Raw genomic sequence first — 23,304 nt, forward strand, 5'->3', positions numbered from 1 at the left:
CTATCTACTGAGACACGACTAGGAAGAAAACATGACTTTATCATTTTGTTATAGAAGCTGATATATAAAAAGGTTACACATTTCATTATTTGTTTTTCTGATTTGAAGGTATAACCTTCATGATGAATTACTTCTTCGGGGTGTTAAGGCAGTGACTTTAGAAACAAATTTTTTTCTTGTTTTTGTTTTGTTTTTGAGACCGAATCTCACTCTGTTGCCCAGGCTGGAGTGCAGTGGTGCGATCTCGGCTCACTGCAACTTCTACCTCCGAGGTTCAAGAGATTCTTGTGCCTCAGCCTCCCGGATAGCTGGGACTACAGGCACACACCACCATGCCCGGCTAATTTTTGTATTTTTAGTAGAGACGGGGTTTCACCATGTTGGCCAGCCTGGTCTCGAACACCTGACCTCAGGTGATCCACCCGCCTTGGCCTTCCAAAGTGCTGGGATTACAGGTGCGACCCACCACACCCAGCCAGAAACGAAGTTTTTCTAAGGCACTTGTTATGATGATAGTCTGGCATTTCCGGGAAAATGTTTTGCCAATAAATTGAGAACCACCAACAGTTTAAGAAGAATCACTGACTTGAAGTAATAAACAGGAACATTTTGTTTTCAAAAAACCACTTTCTTCACAGCAAGATTGGAGTTACTCATGATTCCGGTGACATATTATCCCGTGCCCTACATGGGCTCAATTATTCTGAGATGCTGCTCACAGCCCAGGATGCTGGGTTCTCTGAAAGACTGTCCTGAAATTATCAATGAGTGTGATGCTTAGGGAACACCCCCAACATATTTCATTATTTAGAAAGAAAGAATTTCCTGAGTAGTTAGGCTCCCTAACATCTTCAATAAAATGACCACATTCTGTTCTTTCTTGTTCTTGATAGATAAGCAAATTCCACTGAAGAAACAAAAGCCTATCCAATTTGACACAGCACATACTCAAGATCACTCAAAAAGGGACATGGCTTGGTTAGAAATTTCATAACATACATTGTGAAAAAGAGGAAAACAGCTTAATTCATGTATTCTGTGATTCCCAGATCTAAATTTTCGCACTGACATAGGTTTAGTCACATATAAATTATAGTTTGCGTGTGTAAGAATGAATGAAATTAATAGCCCTCACTTGTTATATCCAAGTCTTCTGAATTTTTAAGGCTTTAGAAATAATATTGTTTAAAATAACCCCATACTCTATGATGGTCCTGATTCTTCCTTAGCTTGCCCCTCGCTATGTGAGACTGACTACTTAATGGATTTGTCACAGAGGTTTTCCTGGCTGAGAGATATCAGAGACTTTGATGGTGAAGCAGCGACAGGGGAACAAAATGACGGGCGAGGAAGCTTCGAGTGCAGGCTTTGCTCTTTTAACTTTATGCCCAGTTCCATAATTGTGCTTTCAAATGTAATTTCTAGCTGCCAATTTACACTTTACCACAGTTAAAACTTAGTTTCATTTCCATGAAAAATGTGCACTTTGCTCTTGATTGACAGATATGCTTTGACAATTGATACAGGTTTACCCAGTCAAGGCTTGTTTTAGTTGAAGGTGAAAATGGAAGAGGGAAAAAAAATTGCTTCAACAGACCTCAGTATTTCTTTTTATTGCATTCGTTGTCTAACAACAATAATACTCATTGGCAAGAAATTTATTTACACTAACAAATTAAATTTAATCACAGGTATTGTTAGATTGGTCAGAAAACAAAGGACCACTGTGATATTTTGCTTGAATGCCTCTGAAAACCAAAGAGTAAGGAATGTCATTTGAAACTTTTTGAACAATCTAGAGAAGTACATATTAACCAAGCACAAGAGAACAATTCAGACGTGGCACTATTGTCTCTTCCATGCAAATGATCAGACATCAAAATGTACAAATTAAAAGCTTAGGTAACATGCTATCCATACTTATCAGACTTAAAATTATTTTCAAACAATTCGTGTTCTTTACTGATATACAAAGAAAGCTGAAAAGAAATCAACTTCTTACAGTGGAATAGAATTTATTCTCTTTTATTTTCAGCTGCCCAGTTTTGTCAGTAGGGTGTAGCAGGTGTACAAGTGGTTGCAACACCATTAAAAAATATAAAAGCAGTAGTTATGATATTAATGTTGAAGAAAACATATACATATATATATATTTAAGGAATTTCACTAAGCACTAACTAAATTTCATGTTGTTGGGAGGTGTTATCTGGCTGGAGTGCCTCTTAATTCTTTTTAAGGTAATTTAATTATTTCTTGCCAATTGTTCTTTCTTGAATGAATGATTACATCCTTAACAGAAAACCTGGGTGTATAAATAATACAGCTGAAAGAAACAGAGGTGTACACCTTCCAACAACATACACTCCCAACCACTTGTGTTGTTTTTGGCAACAACCAAAATGCCATCGCTTGCACAAAAAGTAAATAAATGATCATATGATGTCAACATTCATCATAAGAGAGCCAGTAGGCAGTGACTTTAAGCATCACAGCCACCAATTATGTCATTTTAGAATTGTGAGCAAATTCACAAGAACACACAGTGCAATTTTTAGCTGCATACATTTCTTCTGAGCTCCAACTCAGCAATATGCAGTCTTGACATCAAAGCATTAGCCAAATATTTGAGGAAATTTTCTTACTAAAATACTAAGTATCTGATAAATCAATTTTACCAAAATATATAAACATATAGAAGGATAAGTGCATTTAGTAGAAATACTTACAATAAAAAAATCTCTTAAAATCTATGAGCCATTCAATGTATACACAACGCAAGAAGTGGCAATAAGGCTATGATTACAGCTCCAGGTCCTGACTGACCTCGCCAAGTTCCATACACAATATATTTTTTAATGCCATGTGATTGCAGTGTGTGTGCACATGTAAGGTGGGAGTGATATTCACACATATGTAGCTGAACATCTACACAAACGGCATGCACATTGTTGAGAAGTTATCTGTTCTCGTATTCCATACATCTTACTCACTGTTGAATCCCTAGCAGTTTTGGGGTTGGGTTAGGGTCAAGCATAGGAAATCATCATATTTCTTTCCTTCTCCACTCTTGAGGATCTGGAATCAGGTCACAGACTGTGCTGGGTCCACACGCTTACATATGTGAACCTTCAAGTAACTACCATTCCCTCAATAGGCCCACATAGACACCACGGACAAGCAAATAAGGACCCTCTGTCTACCATAAATAGAACTTGATGCTTTCACTCTCCAGGAGAAGCTGATTCTGTCGGCTTTCTCTTTGCCCCTCCAACTTCTTAGTTGGGCCTATTCTATGCTGCTACTTCAAGTTACTCAAATGTGTTTTGTCTGGTGTTATTTTTTTCTCCAGTGTTTTGGACCAAGACTAGATTTCCTGAGACTTTAAATACGCAAGACAAATGCAAACAAAATCTGCCAACATACCCAGGCTGCTTTTCAGGAGTGAATCACTGAAGCGCATTTGGATTTCCTATAACACTACTTTCTTTTGGGAATGTACAGCCCTCCCCCAGCTCCCCATCCCCCATCATAATGTAAACCATTCTAATAGAAAATATGGATGTTTTGGCTGGGGGTGGTGGCACATGCCTGTAGTCCCAGCTACTTGGGAAGCTGAAGCAGGAGGACCACTTGAGCCCAGGAGTTTGAGTCTGCAGTAAGACATGATGGTACCACTGCAGTCCAGTCTGGGTGACAGATGACAGAAAAAAAAAAAAAAAAAAAGAAAAGAAAATAGGGACATTTTATTTCTGGACTTTATCCTTAAATGCTTAGCTTTAGAATAGTGCACAGGTACATCCTTAATAAAAAGTAAATTTGAAAAGACAGGAAAGGACTGTGCTTTTCTCTTCCATTTTACCTTTTCATTCTGAGACCACTAAGGTCTTTGCATTAAGTAGGTGACGTGAACCCTAGTGACCACTGCCCACCAAAATGCCCCTCATCTGCAGCTCTGTCAGGAGTACCTTTAGTTACTCAAATGGAAATATCTCAGTGTAATGATGGGGCTACAACATATCCAAAGTATAGATGGTTCTCTCAGGGTTGCTGGGGCAGCTTCCTTTAGAATCCTCTAGAACACTATTGTTAAACACTGGATCTCCTCTTGAAGTTTAGTCTGCATAACCTTTAACACTTAAACATGAATCAGAGAATCTATATAAATGCAAATTTTCATTTCCCTTTTATAAAATGCAATTTTCAAGCACATGTTAATTCTGGTGCACAATGAACCCAGACAAATTTGTCTTCAGCACAAACTCTAATGGCCGAGGTGCTAGATCAAACCACCTGTGACCATTTTTGTAGCTTGGGACTGGGATATTTTAAGATTTCAGGCTAGTGATGATTACAGGGTCACAGATAGTGGCAAAGGTAAATCTGGTTCCTCATTTTCCCTCTTGCCACTTTGTTTCCAACAACAATGGAGCAAAAGGTGACAGTCCCATTTTGTGCCAGTTGAAAGCTGAGTTTGGCTTTAGTACCTATCATACTGCAATCATGAACTGCTGTGGGTTAAAAAAGCTTGTGATGTTGAGGGTGTGAAATCAATGTCAATCCCAGCTAAAGGATGATAGCCACAGAACAGCTTTATTGTCATGAAACTAAAGGGGGACTTCATCAGGAGTGTTAGAATGGATGAAATGAGGTTTCTTCCCTAACTTAACATTCTGCAGAAAATTCCTGATTCAGGTAAAAAAAGAATGAGATTAGTATTACATAAACTGTGAGTTACTTGAAGGGAGATGGTCTTAAACAAAGTAATCTGTTATAAAACTAACATCCTTTAATGGGAAACCCTGACCCAGATACAGCTCATACAATGCTTTCTGTCTGCAGCTTGGCCTCCTCGCCACACATTCCCTCCCAACAAAGCATAACCTATACCCCAAAACACTTTTGGCTATTGTTAGAATCATACTGAGCTCTCCTTTAGGGAATACAGTTCATAGCAACCAGATATTCCCTTTTTGTTCATTTTCTGATAATAAAAAACTGCAGTTTTTAAGGTTGATGAAATAACAATTCTGTGTTAAATTGTAAGGACACTGAAAACCACTAGCATTAAAGTAGGAATTGTGCAAGACATTGGAGCCTTGATTAGGTATCATGCACTACAGTCAATAAAAGAAATAATAGGAAAACAAAATGTGCACAAGATCCGAGGTCTTTCACTTTGCTTTCATACCCTTAATCAGTTTATATCTTATGCTTTGTGGGGCAATCAAACCAAATGACTTTTACAATTTCATCCGTTTTAAGTGGTAATGTTACAATAACTCATTTAGGCCTAAAATTACTATAATTTAACTTAAAAAATCAAAATACTTATAATACTAAATGATTTAAGGAATAAGAATTTGATTTATAACATTGTCAGTTGGACATTTACCTAAACATTCAATATACAAAGTTATAAAGAAAAATACTTCTAAGATATTTAAGAAAATGCAATATAATAGATCATAAATTAGGTGCAAAAACAAGACACTTACAGACATTTCCAGTATATACATCCATTTTCAAATATTACCAAAGTGTAAACATAACTTAAGATAATCATCCTTCTATTTCTACTCTTGAATACAGTGAAACTTCCAGTGTGATCCAGGTCACTTTTTTCCCAAAGATAAGCAAAAATGGCAAAAATTTACAATAGCAAGCACTAATATTACCAGATTTTTACTAATTTAGTGTTTTAGTATTTGAAAAGTTTTGCCAAATTGTATCGCTCATTAATAGTGGCTTCTTATTTCTCATGTTAAAAAATAACAAAGCACCAGACATCTCAAGACATTAATAGAGTATCCAATATGGGAGTTTCATTATCATACCCCTAATGAAGACAGACAGAAAAACATAATGGTGACTTTGATAACTGTAAAACACAATGTTACTTCATGTCAGCGTTTCTGAGGATTGAATGAATGGTCTGTACCTAATGACAAAAGAGCTGATGCATAACCGACAATACTCTGGCAATGAAAAGAAAACAGGCCTTGGCGGTAAAACAGAATTAAAAATGTCCAGTTTAGATAATTTCTGAATTCAGATTTTCAGATAAAAAAAATCACACTGTTATTAAAATACAAGATGGGGCTACAAGGGAGTTCCCTTAATCTGTTACACTCAAAAGCCTTGCTGAGGCTCTAAATATGGAATACTTCTAGTGGAAGATACGAGATGCTGGGAACAGAGCAGAGATTCCCATAAAGTAAAAGAAGTAAAATACTGTCCAAGAATTCATGTGGCCTAAAGTCTTATTCTGAAACTTGTCCTTTGGAAAGTGGATAACCTCATTTTTAGAGTCAACGCAGCAAAGAGAACCAGATACATGAGCATAAAAAACAAAAAACCCTCATCACATGAAATTTCTCAAAACGAGTTTATTTTCTCCTTCTTCTGCCCCAGTCTCCTGCACTTGACTTAGTTTGGTGAAACATGGAAATCCTTAATACTGGCTTAAAATTAGTGTAACTTCCCCCACTACTAAAGTGTATCCTATGCACTGCCTTAAACAAACTTTTTCTGTAAAATTGAGAATCTTTGAAGTATGGAAAGGAATGGTTCGGAAAAACCATTCAAAATCTCTCTAAAATGTTAACTGACAGTTTCCTCTAACTGGTATTTCTATTTTTCTTAAAAGTACATTTGTTAAAATACTAACTGAGCCCACCTGGGAAATCTTGAGTAGAAAATATGTGATGAGTTCCTGATTGTGACATAGGCAGGCTGAAGACCAGCCAGAATGTTCCCCAGGAGAGGAAACCTGAAAATGGTGGTTTCCTTAAAAATCAATTCCCTGTTCAATTTCTTGGGTTAGGTGGGGGGAAGAGGAACTGTGTTGTGTTTGCCAGTGTTGCTGAAATGCTGAACACACAGCAGTAGCAAGGTCAACAGATCCCAATATCCCATGGCTGCATTAATGTCTGATTTTTTTCTTTCTTGTTCAGCTGTATCTAGAGGATAAATATTACCCTCAGAACCCCAAGGTAATACCCACATCCACATTCTTAAGCCTTTTGCTTTTTTCAGTGGTTAACAAATAGCTATAATTTCTTTTCTTTCTTTTTGATGCCTAGCAAGCAGAATGACTTGCTTGCCTTTTCCCTTAGTAGGTAACTACAGAGCAGAGCACCCATGTTTCCACAGCGGGGTGGTCTCACTGTCCAGACTGCGAATTAAGAGCAAATCTTTCCCACACATTGGAGTAGGTGTTGCAGCCCTAGAAGTTAAGTACTGGTCTCAGATCTCATGGCAGGGTGCTCTCTGCCATGCAGACATGTGCAATTGCCATTTCAGGATCCCACACTGAAAATTCACGGCGCTCCATTAACAACACCAGGGTGTGTCATGCTCTTGGGTGGGGTCACACTAGTTCTCCAAGTGACAAAACACACCCAACACAACACAAGATGTTGGTAAGTAAGAGAAGAGCAAAACACAGCTACTTAAATGAAATCTCTGGTTTGTTAATGAACCAAAGGTGGCTTGGGATTATTTTAGTAGTTAAAATTAAGAGTGCATTCTATTGCAGAAAATGCAGTTATTCAACACAGTTCCTCAGCCGGCCTAGAGCCGCATTACCCTTATCATTTAGTTTCTTTTTCATCCTCTGGAGGAGAGCAGGGCAGGAAGAGGTGGGGACTTCTCTTGGAGCATCTCCATCATCTGTAAGAGGGTATGTGTTACTGCTCACCAGCACCCTCGGCTGTAGTTGACGTCATCTTTTCTGTCTTTTTGGACTTCCTCTGCATTTGCTCTTGCTCCTTTCTCCTTAGCTTTTCTCTTTGTTTTTCCATTTTCTCTTGGGCCTTCCGAGCCTTCTCTAGAGACATCTTCATTTCCTTGAGTTTCTTTTTGACCACTGCTCGGTCCTGGGATGCTGTCATTCCAAGAGCCTAAGAAAGAAACACACACACAAACTGAATTTGAAAACCAATGAGCCCTCTGATGATGTTAACATACCATATATCCAAGTTCGTAAACTAATTCAAACATTGAAGAGGTAAGAACAGAGGAAGAACTAGTTACATTTGCTAAAAACCAACACACTGGGGGCTACCCTTTATTTTTTCTTTTGTTCTTTGAAGTCCCTTGCAAAGTATACCCTAAAGCTCATTAATTAAATGCTTTCCAAATTAGTAATTAATGGGTGAATGAATGGAAAAAGGGCACAATTCTACTTCTCCAACCTTTGGGCTGTGGACATTTACAGGTAAAGGTATTGCTAAACTCATCAATATTTTCAAAGCATAGGAGTGAGCACCTGCTGTTACAGAGGGCTCCAAGAAGGGCAAGAAGAATTGAAATGGCTTCCTTTCTGCCAATGTTTTCATTACAATGAGAACCAAAAATGTCTTTGGGGCCAGAATGCTCGTGTCAGCATAACTAGCCATTCTTTCCCTGTAGGCAGACCTATAAAGGAAGTTGATTATAATGAGGAGGTTGCTCGATGAACTTAGAATTCAGAATAAGGGGAGTTGCTTATGTACTTTAAATGTTTTGTGACCTTCAGAATCAACAGCGGGATGCATCTATCTATCTCCCCAACAGGGACAGCCTTGTCAATGGGGCCTTCATATTCACAAGCTATTGATTGATCTCTAACCTTTTCAAGATTGTCAAGAGATACTCGTCTGCCCGTCAGCCCAGCAGGGGGCTGAGGCGGGGGTGGGGCTTGGGGGTACATGGAGTTGGCTGTAAGCTCCTTTTTCCCTTTCCCAAAGGGATGGATGCCACCTTGGTCTCTAAGAGAGATGGACTGGACAAGTGGAAATGAAAGTGCCATGGAGGGGAGGGAAGATGTGTGTACATATTTGGGGAAAAAACTTCTGGGGAGAACATCATCCCAGTTTGGGAGTGGTGTGTAAGGAAGAGTGGAGGTGAAGGAGAAATGAACAAGGAAAAGAAGATTCGTGGATCTGGGTCTTAATTCTAATGTGATGAAAAAGTCCACAGTGGCCATTATTAAAACTCATACTACATCAGATGTAAGGAGAGTTAATATATGGACCATGTGTTGCCAGGTGGAAGCAATGGAGTGAGTCCCTCGCTCTCCTAATCAGCAGCCTACCATTTGATTTGGAACCCCTGATAGACTTTCTGAGACTTCATTTACTACTCAGAAAGAATTCAACATCCTTTCTGCTGAATATTGATGAGAATTACCTCTCAGATATGCAGAATGCTCTTACCTAATGAAAACATTTTAGGTGATATGAGTAATACAAATTATACCTGGTAACCTAAGACAGACATATAATTCTTTACCTTAAGTTTATTTCCATCCAACTGCAGGAGCTGTTCTCCAGTGATGTTTTGGGCACTGAATTCAGATACATACTGCTCCAGATTTAGGCTCATTAACCAGTGAGAAACCTGCTGCACACTCCATTCCTGAACGGCCCGATTCTGACACTGACTGTGTTTGGGAGACTGTCCATCATCAAGGATCTGAGATAGGAATGTTACGTAGTGTTGTTAAAGGACCAAGATACTATGGCTCATATTATGCTATCAAAAGGAATTTCTTAACCTATGAGAGCCACATTTATGTTTAAACCAAAATATGATAAGCTAATGGTTCTAGTGGTGTTGGAAAAAATACTTATTACCTATATGTTTTTATGTTTTTAGAAGTTTAGAAATTCCCCATAATAAAAAAGCACCATTATTAATGTAGGAAGTTTAATATTGAAGAAAATATACTAATGTTGCAAGCTTTTACATCAAAACAGTCTGGACAGATTATAAGATGTAGAAAATAAATATTTCATAAATTTCTATATGCAATGCATCACTTATCCTCTAATAAGACATTGGAATTTTGTAAAAACATATTAACAAATACTGAGGTATCTTTCACTTGGGAGAGGAGAGCATTAAGCTCTCAAGCCTTCTTAGGGGAAGTTTCACAACCATTATTTCACTCGAGCAGCAAGCAAACTGTGAGGAAGGTAGGGCATATAATATCCATCATTACTTTCAAGAAATGAGGAAATGGCTGGGCATGGTGGCTCACATCTGTAATCCCAGCACTTCGGGAGGCTGAAGTGGGTGGATCACTTGAGGCCAGGAGTTCAAGACCAGCCTGGCCAACATGTTGAAATCCCCTCTCTACTAAAAATACAAAAATTAGCCAGTGTGGTGGTGGCGCATGCCTGTAATCCCAGTTATTTGAGAGGCTGAGGCAGGAGAATCGCTTGAATCCAGGAGGTGGAGGTTGCAGTGAACCAAGATTGTGCCACTGCACTCCAGCCTGGGCAACAGAGTGAGACTGTCTTAAAAAAAAAAAAAGAAACAAGAAAACTGAGGCTGAGAAAGTCTATGTGATCTGCCCAAGATCACACAGTTAGTAAGTGGCAGAGCTCAATAGTTAGGAGTTTATTCTAAATTTCTGGCTCTGTCCACTGCAGAATATTCCTTTTAATAGTGCAAAGGGACAGGTTGGTTCCTAGACCCACTAAGCTGAGAGGAGATGAAGGTGATGATAGGTCTTGAAGGAAAGACAGGAGTCACCTTGGTGACCCACACAGGGAACACAGAAGAAGGGATAGGGTAAGCTGAGATGAAGGCAAAGGAGAGGAAGAAGAATGGACCATGTCAATGTAATGGTGATGGAAGAGAAATCAAGGAACTTTGGAGGTGCAATGCGGAGATCCTCTTAAGTTAGGAACATCTTTTAAACTAAGATATGACAAAGGCAGAGAGTAAAGCTATTTAACACAAGGAAACCCTTCACTACAGAGGAAGGTATTCTTGTATTGTCTGATTTTTCAGTCATCTCCAAAGAGCGAAAAAACACATTCAAACAATAGCACACAAGCCACCACACACAGCTCACTGATAGCTCACCTCGTCATCTATCATATCCAGGCTCTGAGTGAGGGAGCAATAAAAGAATCAAGAAGAAAAGTGTTACAGAAACAGGAGACACAACATATATAGTACATAATTTTAATAAAATTAAAATTGCACCAAGCTTGAAGAATACGGGCAGAAAAGCTTACAAGAAAAAAAAAAGTTTTGTGAATAAAAAATTGTGTTAGAAAGAAATAGTATGAACAAATATTTAGAGCAAAAATATCTTTATTTATGGTGCCTTCTGTCCTCCCTCCATTTTTCAAGGAACTAAATCACTAACCTCATTTCCTGACTCTCTTGTACACATTTATCTCCTGATAATTTGTAGCAATACTAATTTTGACCCTTGTTTTTAAATAAATGGTTCTCATGCTATTTTCCCTCTTTATCAAAACTATTGATTCTCAATCAGAGACCTCACCCTAATCAGAGGCAGTATCAGAATCTTGGAGTGAGGGTGGTTGTCAGGGGAGGCAAGGAAAAAAAGAAAGGAGTAATTAGTAAACTTCTATGTGATTTCTGAGCTGTTCCCCCATGTTTAACTCTGCACTGCCCAGCCTCCCCATCATGTGTGTTTACATATACGTGTAAAAGGGGCCCCTGGAAAGCTTAAGAACAAGACTTTGCTTTTCTGTTGAGAAAGGGAGGGAGAGAAATCATGAAGACTTCAAATTAAATATAAACCATGGTCCTGATGATTTCTATGCAATATCTACCCTAAAAACATTTTCCTGGTGATGGTTCATGGGTAAAACGTCAGATTTGACAAAGCAGCTCTGTCATAGTGCCCTGGAATTACCTCATCTGATGACAGTGCTAAGGACTGAGAGAGCCCTGGTGTTTTAGGTTCTGCTCCTAAGCCGCTGAGGTCTGCTGAACTGGTACTGCTGGGACTGAAGTCATCATTGAAGGTAAAATTCTGTAAAAATAAATGAAGCTCAGTGTTAAATGAGTGCAGTGAGTGAGCAAGAGGTAGGTGTGTCTACAAGCTCTAAAAGGGCTCTTTTAAACAATCTTAGCAGAAATTCATGTATGATTTGGTGATGACCTTCAATGGGGCAGCGGTTGAGAATGCTGCACCTTGTCTGGTTGAGGGAATTCTGGGTGCTTTCTCCATGTGATGAAAGGATAGATGTTTTAGAGAGACAATTCTTCAATCACTCTTCAAGGGTACAGAATTCATTATCCTCTGCAACTGCTCAGAGGAATAATATTAATAAGCCTATCTTCTTTGACCCTAATCATGATGAGTAACAGTGTAAGTAAAAATACAAGATGGTGTGGAGAGGCTGAGTTATTAGGAACAGATGGCAATTCATATTAGAAAGGTAGCTAGAGCACCCCCTGGGAAGGATCGCTTATTGTTGGCCGTGATAAATACTGTGAGAAATGGCAGATCCTCTCCTGGATGTACCCTTCAAGATGATGAGTTCTGGGGGAGGTCACAGCCTGACAATACACTAGTAGTTACATGCTGAAATACAACTCTCTCACAGCACCCGCAGAGCATCAGAGAGGCTGCCACACAGCACAGACACAGGTTTCCAAATAATCACCTGGGGGTGGGGGAGGTGGGAGCGTGTAAATAAAACTTCCCCAGAACTTCATTAAAATATTCAGTGGATATGAAAATCAAACAACGACTACGTAGCTGCACTTGTAAAAACATTTTTAACCAAATCTGGAGTCTCTACAGTGCAAGATAATGGCAGAATTCTTCGAATAGCATTTAGATGCCTCAGATCCAATACCGAAAATGTTTCCAGACCAAAGTGATGTGCTGCTGTCAAAACTTCTTTTGCTAGTAATTCTAAAACGGCTGGATTTCCGGGAACTCTAAGCACTTCACCAACACCATCTTGTTTCTATTCCATTTCCTTAGGAATGGGACTGTTAGATTTCCACTAGGTTCCCTTACACTGGGTTTAGTTGGTTATCAAAAATAAATACCATGCCAGAGGCTGGAGAATTCAGTACCGAACAAACTCCAAAGTTTGCTAAAACTTCAGAAAAGAAGTCTAGGTTAGAGCACATGGAGCTAGGCCAGCAGAACATTTAAGCAGCAGGACATTTAACATGAACATTACCATTTGGTACCCCAGTCAAAACCCTTTGAGCTGTTGAAAAGATTTAAATTGAAACTGAAAAGAATTAAATTCAAGTAACATTAATCACGTTTCTGTTTGAGAAAGAAAAGCGAACACAGATAAAAGGAGACCAAACAACGTGTGAAAGTTAGCCACCATATGTGTTTCAATAAAATGTTAGATAAGGTTTGCAGTGTCATGCTGGAAATAACCATCATGCATTTAAAAACAAGTAACACCCATGCATATATTTCCTAATTCTGTTAAAGAACTTTGGTGATAGAATTATACAGCAGTTGTTCAACACAGAAGTTTGATATTAAAAGAAGAAATAACTAAGGATGCTATGTCATCATTGGTTTGTTTTAAAGAGTTTCACTTAGATGTACTGAACTCATATTCAGTCCCAAATTTATTTGCTTTTCAGTAAATCTTGAGAAGCACAGTGAAATAGTTTAGTAATGTAATTTAAAGTAGAATACTGGGTAAACAGATCTATCATTCTGTTCTATGATTCAAATGCATCTTTCCCAGCATGGCTTAACTGTCAAACTGAGATTAAATAGCAATATGTGAAAAGACAGGCAAATCAAAGAGTAATGTACAATCTACAATGAAACAGTATTAAAGAAGGTGATAGTTAAATGAGGCTTTCTTTTCCCCACATAAGAAATACCATGCATTGTTTATTGCAGTGTTATTACATTGGTTTCTTGGATCCAGACTACAGACATAAGTTGAGAATGCCTTCCAAAGATTGAAGAAGAGGAGGGATTTGGGTTTCTCTTGTTTGCTTTTGTAATCCATGTGTTTTCTACCTTGGACCCCTTTTTATCTGAAATTAGAGTCTCAGGAGAAGGCTGAAGGGAACTTGTAGGTGCAGGCAGGTTCCTGAAGGAATAGGATCCTTTCCGGCTGTCATTAAACCATGAGAAAGGCATGCAAGGGGAACGAGTGGAGGTCTGAGCTGTTGAACGTGGCTTGGGTGTCCAGTTTTCCAGTCTGCCTCTGAAGATCCTGTTTTGTGAAAAGAATGGGTGTGTTAGATAAAGAAAGGGCGGACAAAAGACCTACTGAACCAAAGGACTCTGAATACAGTTTGAAGCAACAATTTGAGAAACTGTTCTATTCAACAGAGTAAAAAGTTTGCACTTTTGACTACAACACTAATCTTAATAGTTATCTTTTTGCCTCTAAATGGATTCTGTGACAATGATCAACATTTTCGTATTGCTATTGCCATGGTGAATTTTTATAAAATGTGCCTAATAAGTGTACGTAGATGAATTATAATCAGGGAGGGGCACAGTCTTTTAGGAACTGCTATTAGGTTAATCATCACTGCATTCCCTTTATCTGGGTGACATGCCTCACAGCTAGGGACATTAGCTCATAAGCAGCATTCTTTCCTGTCTTCCTCTGGACTTGTGTTCCGAAGGGTCTGAGACTTAAGAAAATGATATATTTAAATAATTTTGAAATTTCAGGGTTCAAAATACTTTAGGTGGAACACATAGTTTATTGGTTTTTCACCAGAATCTTAGTGCCTTTTCACAGGAGGCGTAGGAGATCTGAAGTCCTCATCTCCCACTTGGAGGGCCAGGGTTTACCACCTCCTAAGTACATGGTCTCAGGCCTTCTCTCGGCTTTTAGTTCTCCATCTGTAAAAGGTGGATGTTTTTACGTATCTCATATGTGTTTGTTAAGAATTAAATAATATGTGAAAGTGCTTACAAATTGTCAATGGTCTATGTTTATTGTTTAACATTTAAAGGATTCGAAGGCATTTGAAGAATGCAGTTTGAAAACAGATTTTTTTTTTCTTAATGTAGGTTCTTTCATATCTGTAATTATCTTTTGGTTAAGAGAAAAAATAACTACCAGAAACCAAAGTAGGAACAGGCAGCAGTTTATGTGCATCTTGGAAGAGGTCACCCTTGCCGTTTGATGGAATGCCTATTATTTGACAGCTGCTGATACCACGATAACACAGAGATTCCCTTTCAATTAAAAGTGCCTGGACACCACAGCCAGACAACTTCTGTCCCACCACATGTATACTGAATTTCAGTCTTCTTACATCTCATTTCAAATATATTTTGAAATATATTTCCAGTTTATATAAATAGTATAACACCTAACAATTCCCATTTATTTCCAAATATTATTGTGAGGATCGAATGGGACATAAATGTAAAAGCATCTTGTAAACTGTAAAGCAAGATACAAATGTAAAGGGATTATAAGACTGATAACTAAAGAGAATGAAGAAGTCAGTGAGGTTCTGATAAAATATTGAGATCAGCATGCTGGGGGAACCAGATGTCATCCTACACATGGTCTACACTCTAGGTGATGAACTCCAAAAACCTGAATCTGGTTGATTATATAGGAGAGGGAAAGCTGTCCCCTCTGCAGCCTCTGGGGAGGGTGGAGGGAGGAATCTTATCTCCTTAATGTGAATTCAACTTGGGAAGGATCTTGGGCTCTGACCCTTTGGGATGTAAACATGTGTCTCTAGGGAAAGATATGACTAGTGGCTCCAGCTTTACAACTCTAGGAATGTCTCCATGGAGATGGTCTCATCCCCCTCTTCCACTTAGTCTCCTTAAAATGTAACCACATTACCTCTGCAGAGGTCAATCTCTCTGGAGTTCTCACTATCTATGCACCCACAATTCAACTTCTGTTTTCTTTTTTTTGAGACAGGGTCTCGCTCTGTAACCCAGGCTAGAGTGCAGTGGCACAGTCATGGCTCCCTGCAGCCTGGACCTCCTGGGCTCAAGCAATCTTCACACCTCAGCTTCCAGAGTAGCTAGGACTTATAGGCGTGTGCCACCGTGCCTGGCTAACTTTTTTATTTTTTGTAGAGATAGCGGTTTATTATGCTATTGAACTCCTGCCTTGGCCTCCCAAAGTGCTGCGATTACAGGTGTGAATCACAACACTCAGCCTCATAATTTATTTTCTGAGGCTTGTTTTTTAGCTTAGGTTCCACATTCTAGTAAAAATGCCTAGCAAGCTCTAGCTGTGTAGAAACATATAAATATTTTCTCTGCAGTCCCATACTCTTATAATTGGGTATCTCTGAGCAAAAACTAGACCTGATGATCATTATCCCCTCTGGTTACAGATTTCTGAATCAAGGGAATTTTTAAAAGAGTTCATCCACAATTTGCAATAAAATATAGTAGTGCTTAAATATATGGATATTGTTTTAAAGTTTATAAATAGGCCATGATTAATGACAGCATGACAATCTTGTCCTACTCCCAGTGAACAGCCTTTGTAACAATGCTTTTAGAACAATCACTATTACCTTTAAAAACAAATAGGGAGAAAATAAGAATCGTTTTCCACTTGTGGTCATTCCATTGCTTTAGTTGAAAAGGACTTTTGGTAGTCCAAATCCTGTCCAAGCAACATTTGAAAAGAAAAAAATCTGAAGGTCACATCTAATTAAACTCTTTCACAACATTTTCACTGTCAGAAAAATATTCAAGACTAATAATTCCACAAGGACCTGTGCATCCAGCACTGAGGAGGGTCTTGAGGCCATGTGGTTCTTACATGTGCGGTGAAGGAGATCACGGAAGCTGGGCCTCTGGTGATACCCAGAGGCTTTCTTTCCCTAGCTTTGCACACCAAGTAATAGACAGGAAGGAGGAAGAGCCAGGCAGAAGGCAACGAGAGGCCACTTCTGAGAAGACATCTACGTCTCTACAGTGGCAAATCACCAGATTCAGGGATATTTTGAAGAATATTTTTCAGTTTCCCATGAGGCTTGGCTGTGCCCCTGCTGAAGTTGTATCCTGTATCTCTCATTCCTCTGTGAGTATCTGTGATTTTAAAACCCCATGAACTGATGTAACCCCTGGGTACTTGCTAGTATCCTTAAAGAACTGAACAGTGAGTGGTATGCTTTCATTTCTCGGACCTAGAGAACATTCATTTAAAAAACGAAATTTTTACTTTAAAATTACAGACCTACCAGCTTAGCAGACATGCTTTCTAAAATAAATGTCAATTTCCTTCTGAATAAATTGAACTCTTGGGCCCACAATAGAAGCAGAAAGGGTTTGGCAGCAGTTATTCCATGTTGACCACTCTTATAGTCTATTTCACTTTGTGGAGAAATCCATTAGGAATAACACAAAATCCTTCTTTCCTTTCTTATTTGCTTCCTCCCTCCCTTTCTTCTTCTCCTCCTCCTTCCTTCCTTTTCATCTTCCTTTCTCCCCAAAATTGAGATTGGTAGAAATGAACGCTTGATGAATCTGAAAACAATTTTTCCAGTGGATCAAAATAGGTGGATAGTCTATATTCCCTTCACCTTCTTTTTTAGCTATAATTTACTGGCTTGCTATCATTTTTGGAAAAAAGAGAATCATACGTCACTCCTAGGAACTGGGAGAAAGAATGGCTTCAAATTCAGTTTTCATAATCCAAAGATACCATTTCAGAGGTAGCTGTTTCCTGGCATTTAAATGGTTTATGTAATATCTCTTATAAGTAATGAACTCATTTACATATATCTTGAATCCAGTGTATCCTGGGGCTGGCACCCCAAAATTAAATTGCCAGCTAAACATTCCAAGGTGATCTTTGTTGTTGTCATTCTAACTTTGAATACAGGTGTGTGAAGTATTCAGCATCTAACTGGATGTCATCAAAATATCATTAAGAGTTCAGAAACTGCCAGAACAGATGAAGTATAAAAGAAATACAGAATTTAAGCCAGGAGTAAAAGAAATTAATTGAAGAAAATTAGCTGCAACCAGAGGAAGATTGCAGACTTGTATTTACCTAAATCGAATGAAGTAATTCTATAAGGTTCTAACATCCACCAAGGAGTTTGAGGTTGTAAAGCTAGCCTCATCTAAATGGGATCTAGAGACCCTAATGGATAACAGCTGTGAGAAACATGTCCATCTAAAGCTCAGGGCCAACCCCCGCCCCCTACTCAGACATATCCTGCTCCCAGATCCTGAGTTCTGATCTAATCAATAATAGTTCATCTGAGATGGTCACTGTAGTGTTCAACTCTGAATCATTCGAGATGGTGAAACTATTCCCTTAATGAGTCTTCCCCATACTGGAAGGGTTTAAAATGAAATAGAAGAGGATCATGTAAATAAAATCCATACTATCAAAATATAAATGCTAAGTTTAAGAATAACAGATATATTGCTTAGGTGTTTAAGGAAATTTGTATGAATAGAAATCTGAAAGAGAAATGTGTCCACTGATTCCACCTTAAAATGTTAAACTCATTTTAATGATCTAAACTCATTTTAAATTTGAGTTTTTAACAAACACACAATATATTAAGCACTTTGATAACTACATTGGGACGTTTAGAGTCACTACAGTTAAACAGTAACTTATTAGATTTTCAAGAGCTTTTTTAAGTATGGAAAAGTGTTTGCCTGTTAAGAATGTAAGTTTGTCAGGCTTCAGGCATTTGAAATACTGTACTTAAAAAGAAAACTGAATATTAAATTGATAAATGCAGCTAAAAATGGGCTAGACAGTTATGGGGAATAAGTCCGATCTACTAGGGCTAAGCTGACATTATTCAAAGGTCTCCATGAAAATGACTACATTCACTGGGCCAGGCTTAGGCAGAGATGGGGTGTTTTTCTACTCACACACATGTGCTCATCTCCGTCAATTCTTCTAAAAGGTGTGTTTCCAGCCAGCTCAGATGATTCTTAAGCAGGGGTTTTGCTCTTACTCAGCAACAGGGGCAGAGCGGACCCTCCAGGTACTTGTCATAGGATATAATTTCAAACTCACTGTCATGCCATGATTTATCTAAAGCCTCTTTGAGAGAAATAGCCTATGAAGGACAGCCTGAAGTATAATCCATATAGCCCATTCATTCTTCAAGATATAACAAAAGTCATCCTTGGATGAACAAGACTGCCAGCAAAATACGCAAGAAGAATGTCATTTTGTATCCTTCCCATCAAACCTGCTTTAATAAACAATGATAACAATAGACATTTTTATTTAAGGATTTGAAATGTACTTAAATGTGACCATCTTAATCCTCCTAATAACATGAAGAGGTATGTGAGGGGCGGGTGTGTGTGTGTGTGTCTATGTCTCCATTTCACAGATGAGAAAACTGAGGTACAGAAAGGTTAAGAAACCTGTCCAAGAAGTAAGTGGCAGAGGTGGGATTTCAACCCAGGCTTTTAACCATACTGACATTGTGTTTTTGGCTTTCACTGGAAGGTCACTCTTATACTTACTATGAAGATGTTATTGAAGATGTTGTATTTTAAGTAACAATTTTACTTACTTTTTAATCTAACTTTTCCCTATTCAATTTACTTTTTAATAAATTATATTGTTGTAGCATATGTACTTTTGTATGTAAACAAATTATTTTGGAATAACGAGGAGAATATAAACAAGAAAATAAACAATAAATGAATATGTGCTCACTCATAGACCAACTGAATAATGGGGTAGAAATTAAAGGAAGATTTGTTTTTCATGGAATCCTACAGATCAACACTATCCAAAAAGAAATATAAATGAACCACATTGTAGACTAAAATTTTCTAGTAGCACCATGGAAAAAAAAGAGGTAAAATAATTTTAACAATAATACATTTTATTTACCCTCCAAACCCAAAATATTATTTTGATATGTAATCAATATTATAAAATTATGAAGATATTTTATGTTCTTTTTGTTCATACTAAGTCTTTGAGTCCAGCATTCATTATTCTCCTACACATATCCCAATATAGACTAGCCTTATCTGACTAGAGGCAACCATACTGGACAGTGTACGCAGAGGTGAATGGGAAGTCAGAGCCATGCAGTGTTAGCCCAATCCACTTATTTTCTGGTAGGAAACCAAGGTCCCAGGAATTCAGAGACTTGCCTAATGGAAAAGTAAGGACTACTACCTTGGATTCCAGCTCAGTGTTGTTTCTGTTGTTCACACTTTCTACTTGAATGCAAATTCATTTCCATAGAAGAGTGCCATCTCCTTTCCTTATCATTTTCTCAACATACTATCACCTAGCCCCAGCTGAGATACACACATCTCCCCATCTGAGATACACACATCTCACAGAGTTTTCCATTCCGTGACTACACTGGAAACTTATCTACAGAGCTCCAAAGTAGATGCTCCACTGACATCAGTGGCTACTTACTCTAGAATACAGAACAGGATTTTATTTTACCCTTTGGTATACATTTTAAGGGGTGAACAAGCTCTGACAACTAAATGTTTCCTGCTTTTGTTATCTGCTATGCTGTCTGTTTAAAATCAGAATGTTGGCTGGGTGTGGTGGCTTGTGCCTATAATCCCAGCACTTTGGGAAGCTGAGGTGGGAGAACTGCTTGAGCCCAGGAGTTCAACAACAGCCTGGGCAACATAGCAAGACCCCACCTCTACAATTTTTTTTTTTAAGCTGGACATGGTGGCACACACCTGTAGTCCCAGCTACTCAGAAGGCTGAGCTGAGAGGATCACTTGAGCCCAGGAGGTCAAGGCTGCAATGAGCTGTGATTCTGCCACAGTACTCCAGCCTGGGCAACAGAGTGAGACACTGTCTCAAACAAACAAACAAACAAACAAACAAACAAACAAAAAGACAATGCCACTGAGCACATATTTGAAAAGGGATGGAACCAAGTCATATTTCTTTGTTGGGTTTGTTTATTATTATTAGCCTCATCCATTTTCTCTAGTTGTCTCATGTCACGCATGTATCTGAGTCATTATGTATCCACAGAAACACAACAAGGTAAACTCTTTATAGAGAGGAAAAAACTAAAACCAAGACCAAATAGTGAAAGTCTTGCCTCTTTAAAATCTAACAGCCATAGGTTATAGCTGATGAATGATCTTATCAGAATCTTAGCCTAATAAGAATTGCATGAAATGCTTCAAAAAGATAACATTACTCAGTCCAAGGATCCTTCCCTCCTTTTTCTGAGGAAGTCTCCCAGGGTTGGTGAGTGTATTCCCAGTTGCCCACTACAATCATAGTGCGACCCTGCAGCTGATGGTGCTTACAGCCCACAGACTTTCACGACCCTGAGAATCCAACTCAATTGCATTAAGCTCCTACTGGGCAGCAATTCTGTTCTTCCTGGGATAGGTTTTATAAGGTTCTGTACCCATTATCAATCTATACAGAAGAATATAGCTGTCAACAGATTTTATTAGTGTTAACCAATTACTATGGCAGCTCAAAATTTTTTTTCTTGCAAGAGAAAAGTGTCCTTCTTCTTTCCTTGTTCTTCTATTTCAATTATATGAATTCCTTTCCATCCTGCCAAAATTCTACTATAATTACTAATAATTATAAAACTATGATTTTATTTTTTTTGGATATGCCAATGTCATAATAAGGTTTGAGGGAGGCCATCTCACACATGCCTGTGAACACCCAATCATCACACTTAGGAACTACAAAAGATCAAAATCATGATTCTAATTAGAAACTAGTTTGTAGTGTGGGTATGTGTACAATAATTTCTGACTGCTGAATCAGGGGGACTCCAGAGTTTTAAAAATACAGTGGTGGTGAGGCAGCTAATCTAGAAGTCTAGCTGTGGGTTCAAAGCAGGCATCGACTGTGGTGAAGCAGTGTGCTGATGGCCACCTGCCCTTGACAAGCTGTGGTTTTGCCTATAGTGAGGTGGGCGGGCACTCACCAACACAATCAAGATTGGCTTGACTTTCATTTGTGATTTATACAAGGAGGTGAATCATCTCTGGCTACTATGGCAAAATTCCATCAAACACCCTCCGCCTTTCTGGCTGCAGGTGCTTACATCCCTCTCAGGTGGTGCCTCAAAGATGAGAGGGAGTGACTGTCTTCAAAGCCCAGAGACCAAAGGAAGGACAGTGTCATTTTCAGTATCTGAGTTTCTCTCCCATCATGTATTTATGCATCTCTCCCTTAAACGGTTTCATTATTTGTTTTTTTCCTTGAGTATGTTTGATTTTTTTTTCTATTCTTAATTTTAACACACAAAGTGGACCATTCTCACTCCCGAACCACACAAAGTTAAACTACTTTCGAGTTGCATATAGCCTCAGATTTACCTTTATTTTCCTGAGATTGTTGTCCTCATTATGAGAGCATTCTACCCTTTTCCAATGTACAGTATAAAGGAAAGCCACACTAACAAAGATAATTAATTTGGGAATTCTCTCTCCTCATCTCCCGCCCATTATGCTCCTTTAATGCTCCTTTAATTCCAAGAAGAAGGTACAATTTCTCACCAAGGTATATGTCAGAAAAGAGAAAAAAGAAAAGTAAACAGCAGTGGACAACCTATGAAGTGGAGAAGTGGTCCCTGCATGATTTTATAGTCTTTTATTTTTAGTGTGTTTCTTCCTTAGTCTATGATATTGAGATTATTTCCAAATTTTATAAAGAAATTTAAGCATCATTAGATGCATAAGTAACTGAAGGTGGCATAGTATGTTGGAAAAACATCTACACAGGAGGAGCAAGCCCCAGGTTGACATTAACTGCCTGCTGCATAACCCTGCGCAAATCAATTAAATTCTATGAAGGTAAAGTTCTTCATCAATAAAGTATGGTATTATTATCTACTCTCCCAATCTTTTTTTTTTTTTTTTTTTTTTTGAGACGGAGTCTCGCTCTATCGCCCAGGAGTGCAGTGGTGCGATCTTGGCTCACTCAAACCTCCGCCTCCCAGGTTCAAGCAATTCTCCTGCCTCAGCCTCCCGAGTAGCTGGGATTACAGGCGTGCGCCACCATGCCTGGCTAATTTTTGTATTTTTGGTAGAGACGGGGTTTCGCCATGTTGGCCAGGCTGGTCTCAGACTCCTGACCTCAGGTGATCCACCCGCCTTGGCCTCCCAAAGTGCTGGGATTACAGGTGTGGGCCACCAAGCCCGGCCATCCTCTCAATCCTACAAGGATCAAATGAAATGATAAATATAAAACTGCTTTGTAACTTGCAAATAATAATAAGGTAATAGTAATGGCAATAGCAGCAAATTGTTATCTTTATTATTCTTTGAATACCTCCTACATGCCAAGTATCATTTTAAATGTTTTACATGAAAACTCATTGAATCCTTACACTGACCTTATGTAAAAGGTACTGTTATTACTCTCATTTTACATGAGGAAATGAAGGCACAGAGGATAACTCACTTGCCCAAGATTTAAAAATTATAAGTAGGAGAGCCATGATTCAAATCCAGGCAGTTGGGCTTCAGAGCTTGATGCTTTACTGACTCCCTATACAAATCTCAGCTTAAAATTATATAATCTCAGAAAAAAACTGGGAAAATTTGACAACATGCTGTTCAAAGCTCGCTCTTTATGG

The 23,304-nt window shown here is 38.5% G+C and overlaps 1 protein-coding gene and 1 pseudogene across 14 annotated transcripts in view; both read right to left on the bottom strand.

The window, feature by feature from the left end:
• Positions 1 to 1,594: 1,594 nt before the first annotated feature.
• Positions 1,595 to 23,304, bottom strand: part of PPP1R9A (protein phosphatase 1 regulatory subunit 9A) — a 383,463-nt gene continuing 361,753 nt past the window's right edge. For 5 of the 14 annotated variants that reach the window (XM_055347427.1, XM_055347422.1, XM_055347424.2 and 2 more), the window contains exons 16-20: positions 13,772 to 13,970; positions 11,666 to 11,785; positions 10,858 to 10,881; positions 9,274 to 9,456; positions 1,595 to 7,901 (exon numbers count right to left, since the gene is read on the bottom strand). In XM_055347427.1, the coding sequence (XP_055203402.1) occupies positions 7,689 to 7,901; positions 9,274 to 9,456; positions 10,858 to 10,881; positions 11,666 to 11,785; positions 13,772 to 13,970 (739 nt within the window). In that variant the 3' untranslated portion in view covers positions 1,595 to 7,688. The remainder of the gene's footprint in view (positions 7,902 to 9,273; positions 9,457 to 10,857; positions 10,882 to 11,665; positions 11,786 to 13,771; positions 13,971 to 23,304) is intronic. The other 9 variants (XM_055347430.1, XM_055347426.1, XM_055347429.1 and 6 more) reach the window with 3 other exon arrangements.
• LOC115935516 (uncharacterized) lies at positions 21,317 to 21,411 on the bottom strand (annotated as a pseudogene).

The sequence above is a fragment of the Gorilla gorilla genome, chromosome 6, assembly GCF_029281585.2.
Source record: "Gorilla gorilla gorilla isolate KB3781 chromosome 6, NHGRI_mGorGor1-v2.1_pri, whole genome shotgun sequence".
NCBI classification, from domain to species: Eukaryota; Metazoa; Chordata; class Mammalia; order Primates; family Hominidae; genus Gorilla; species Gorilla gorilla.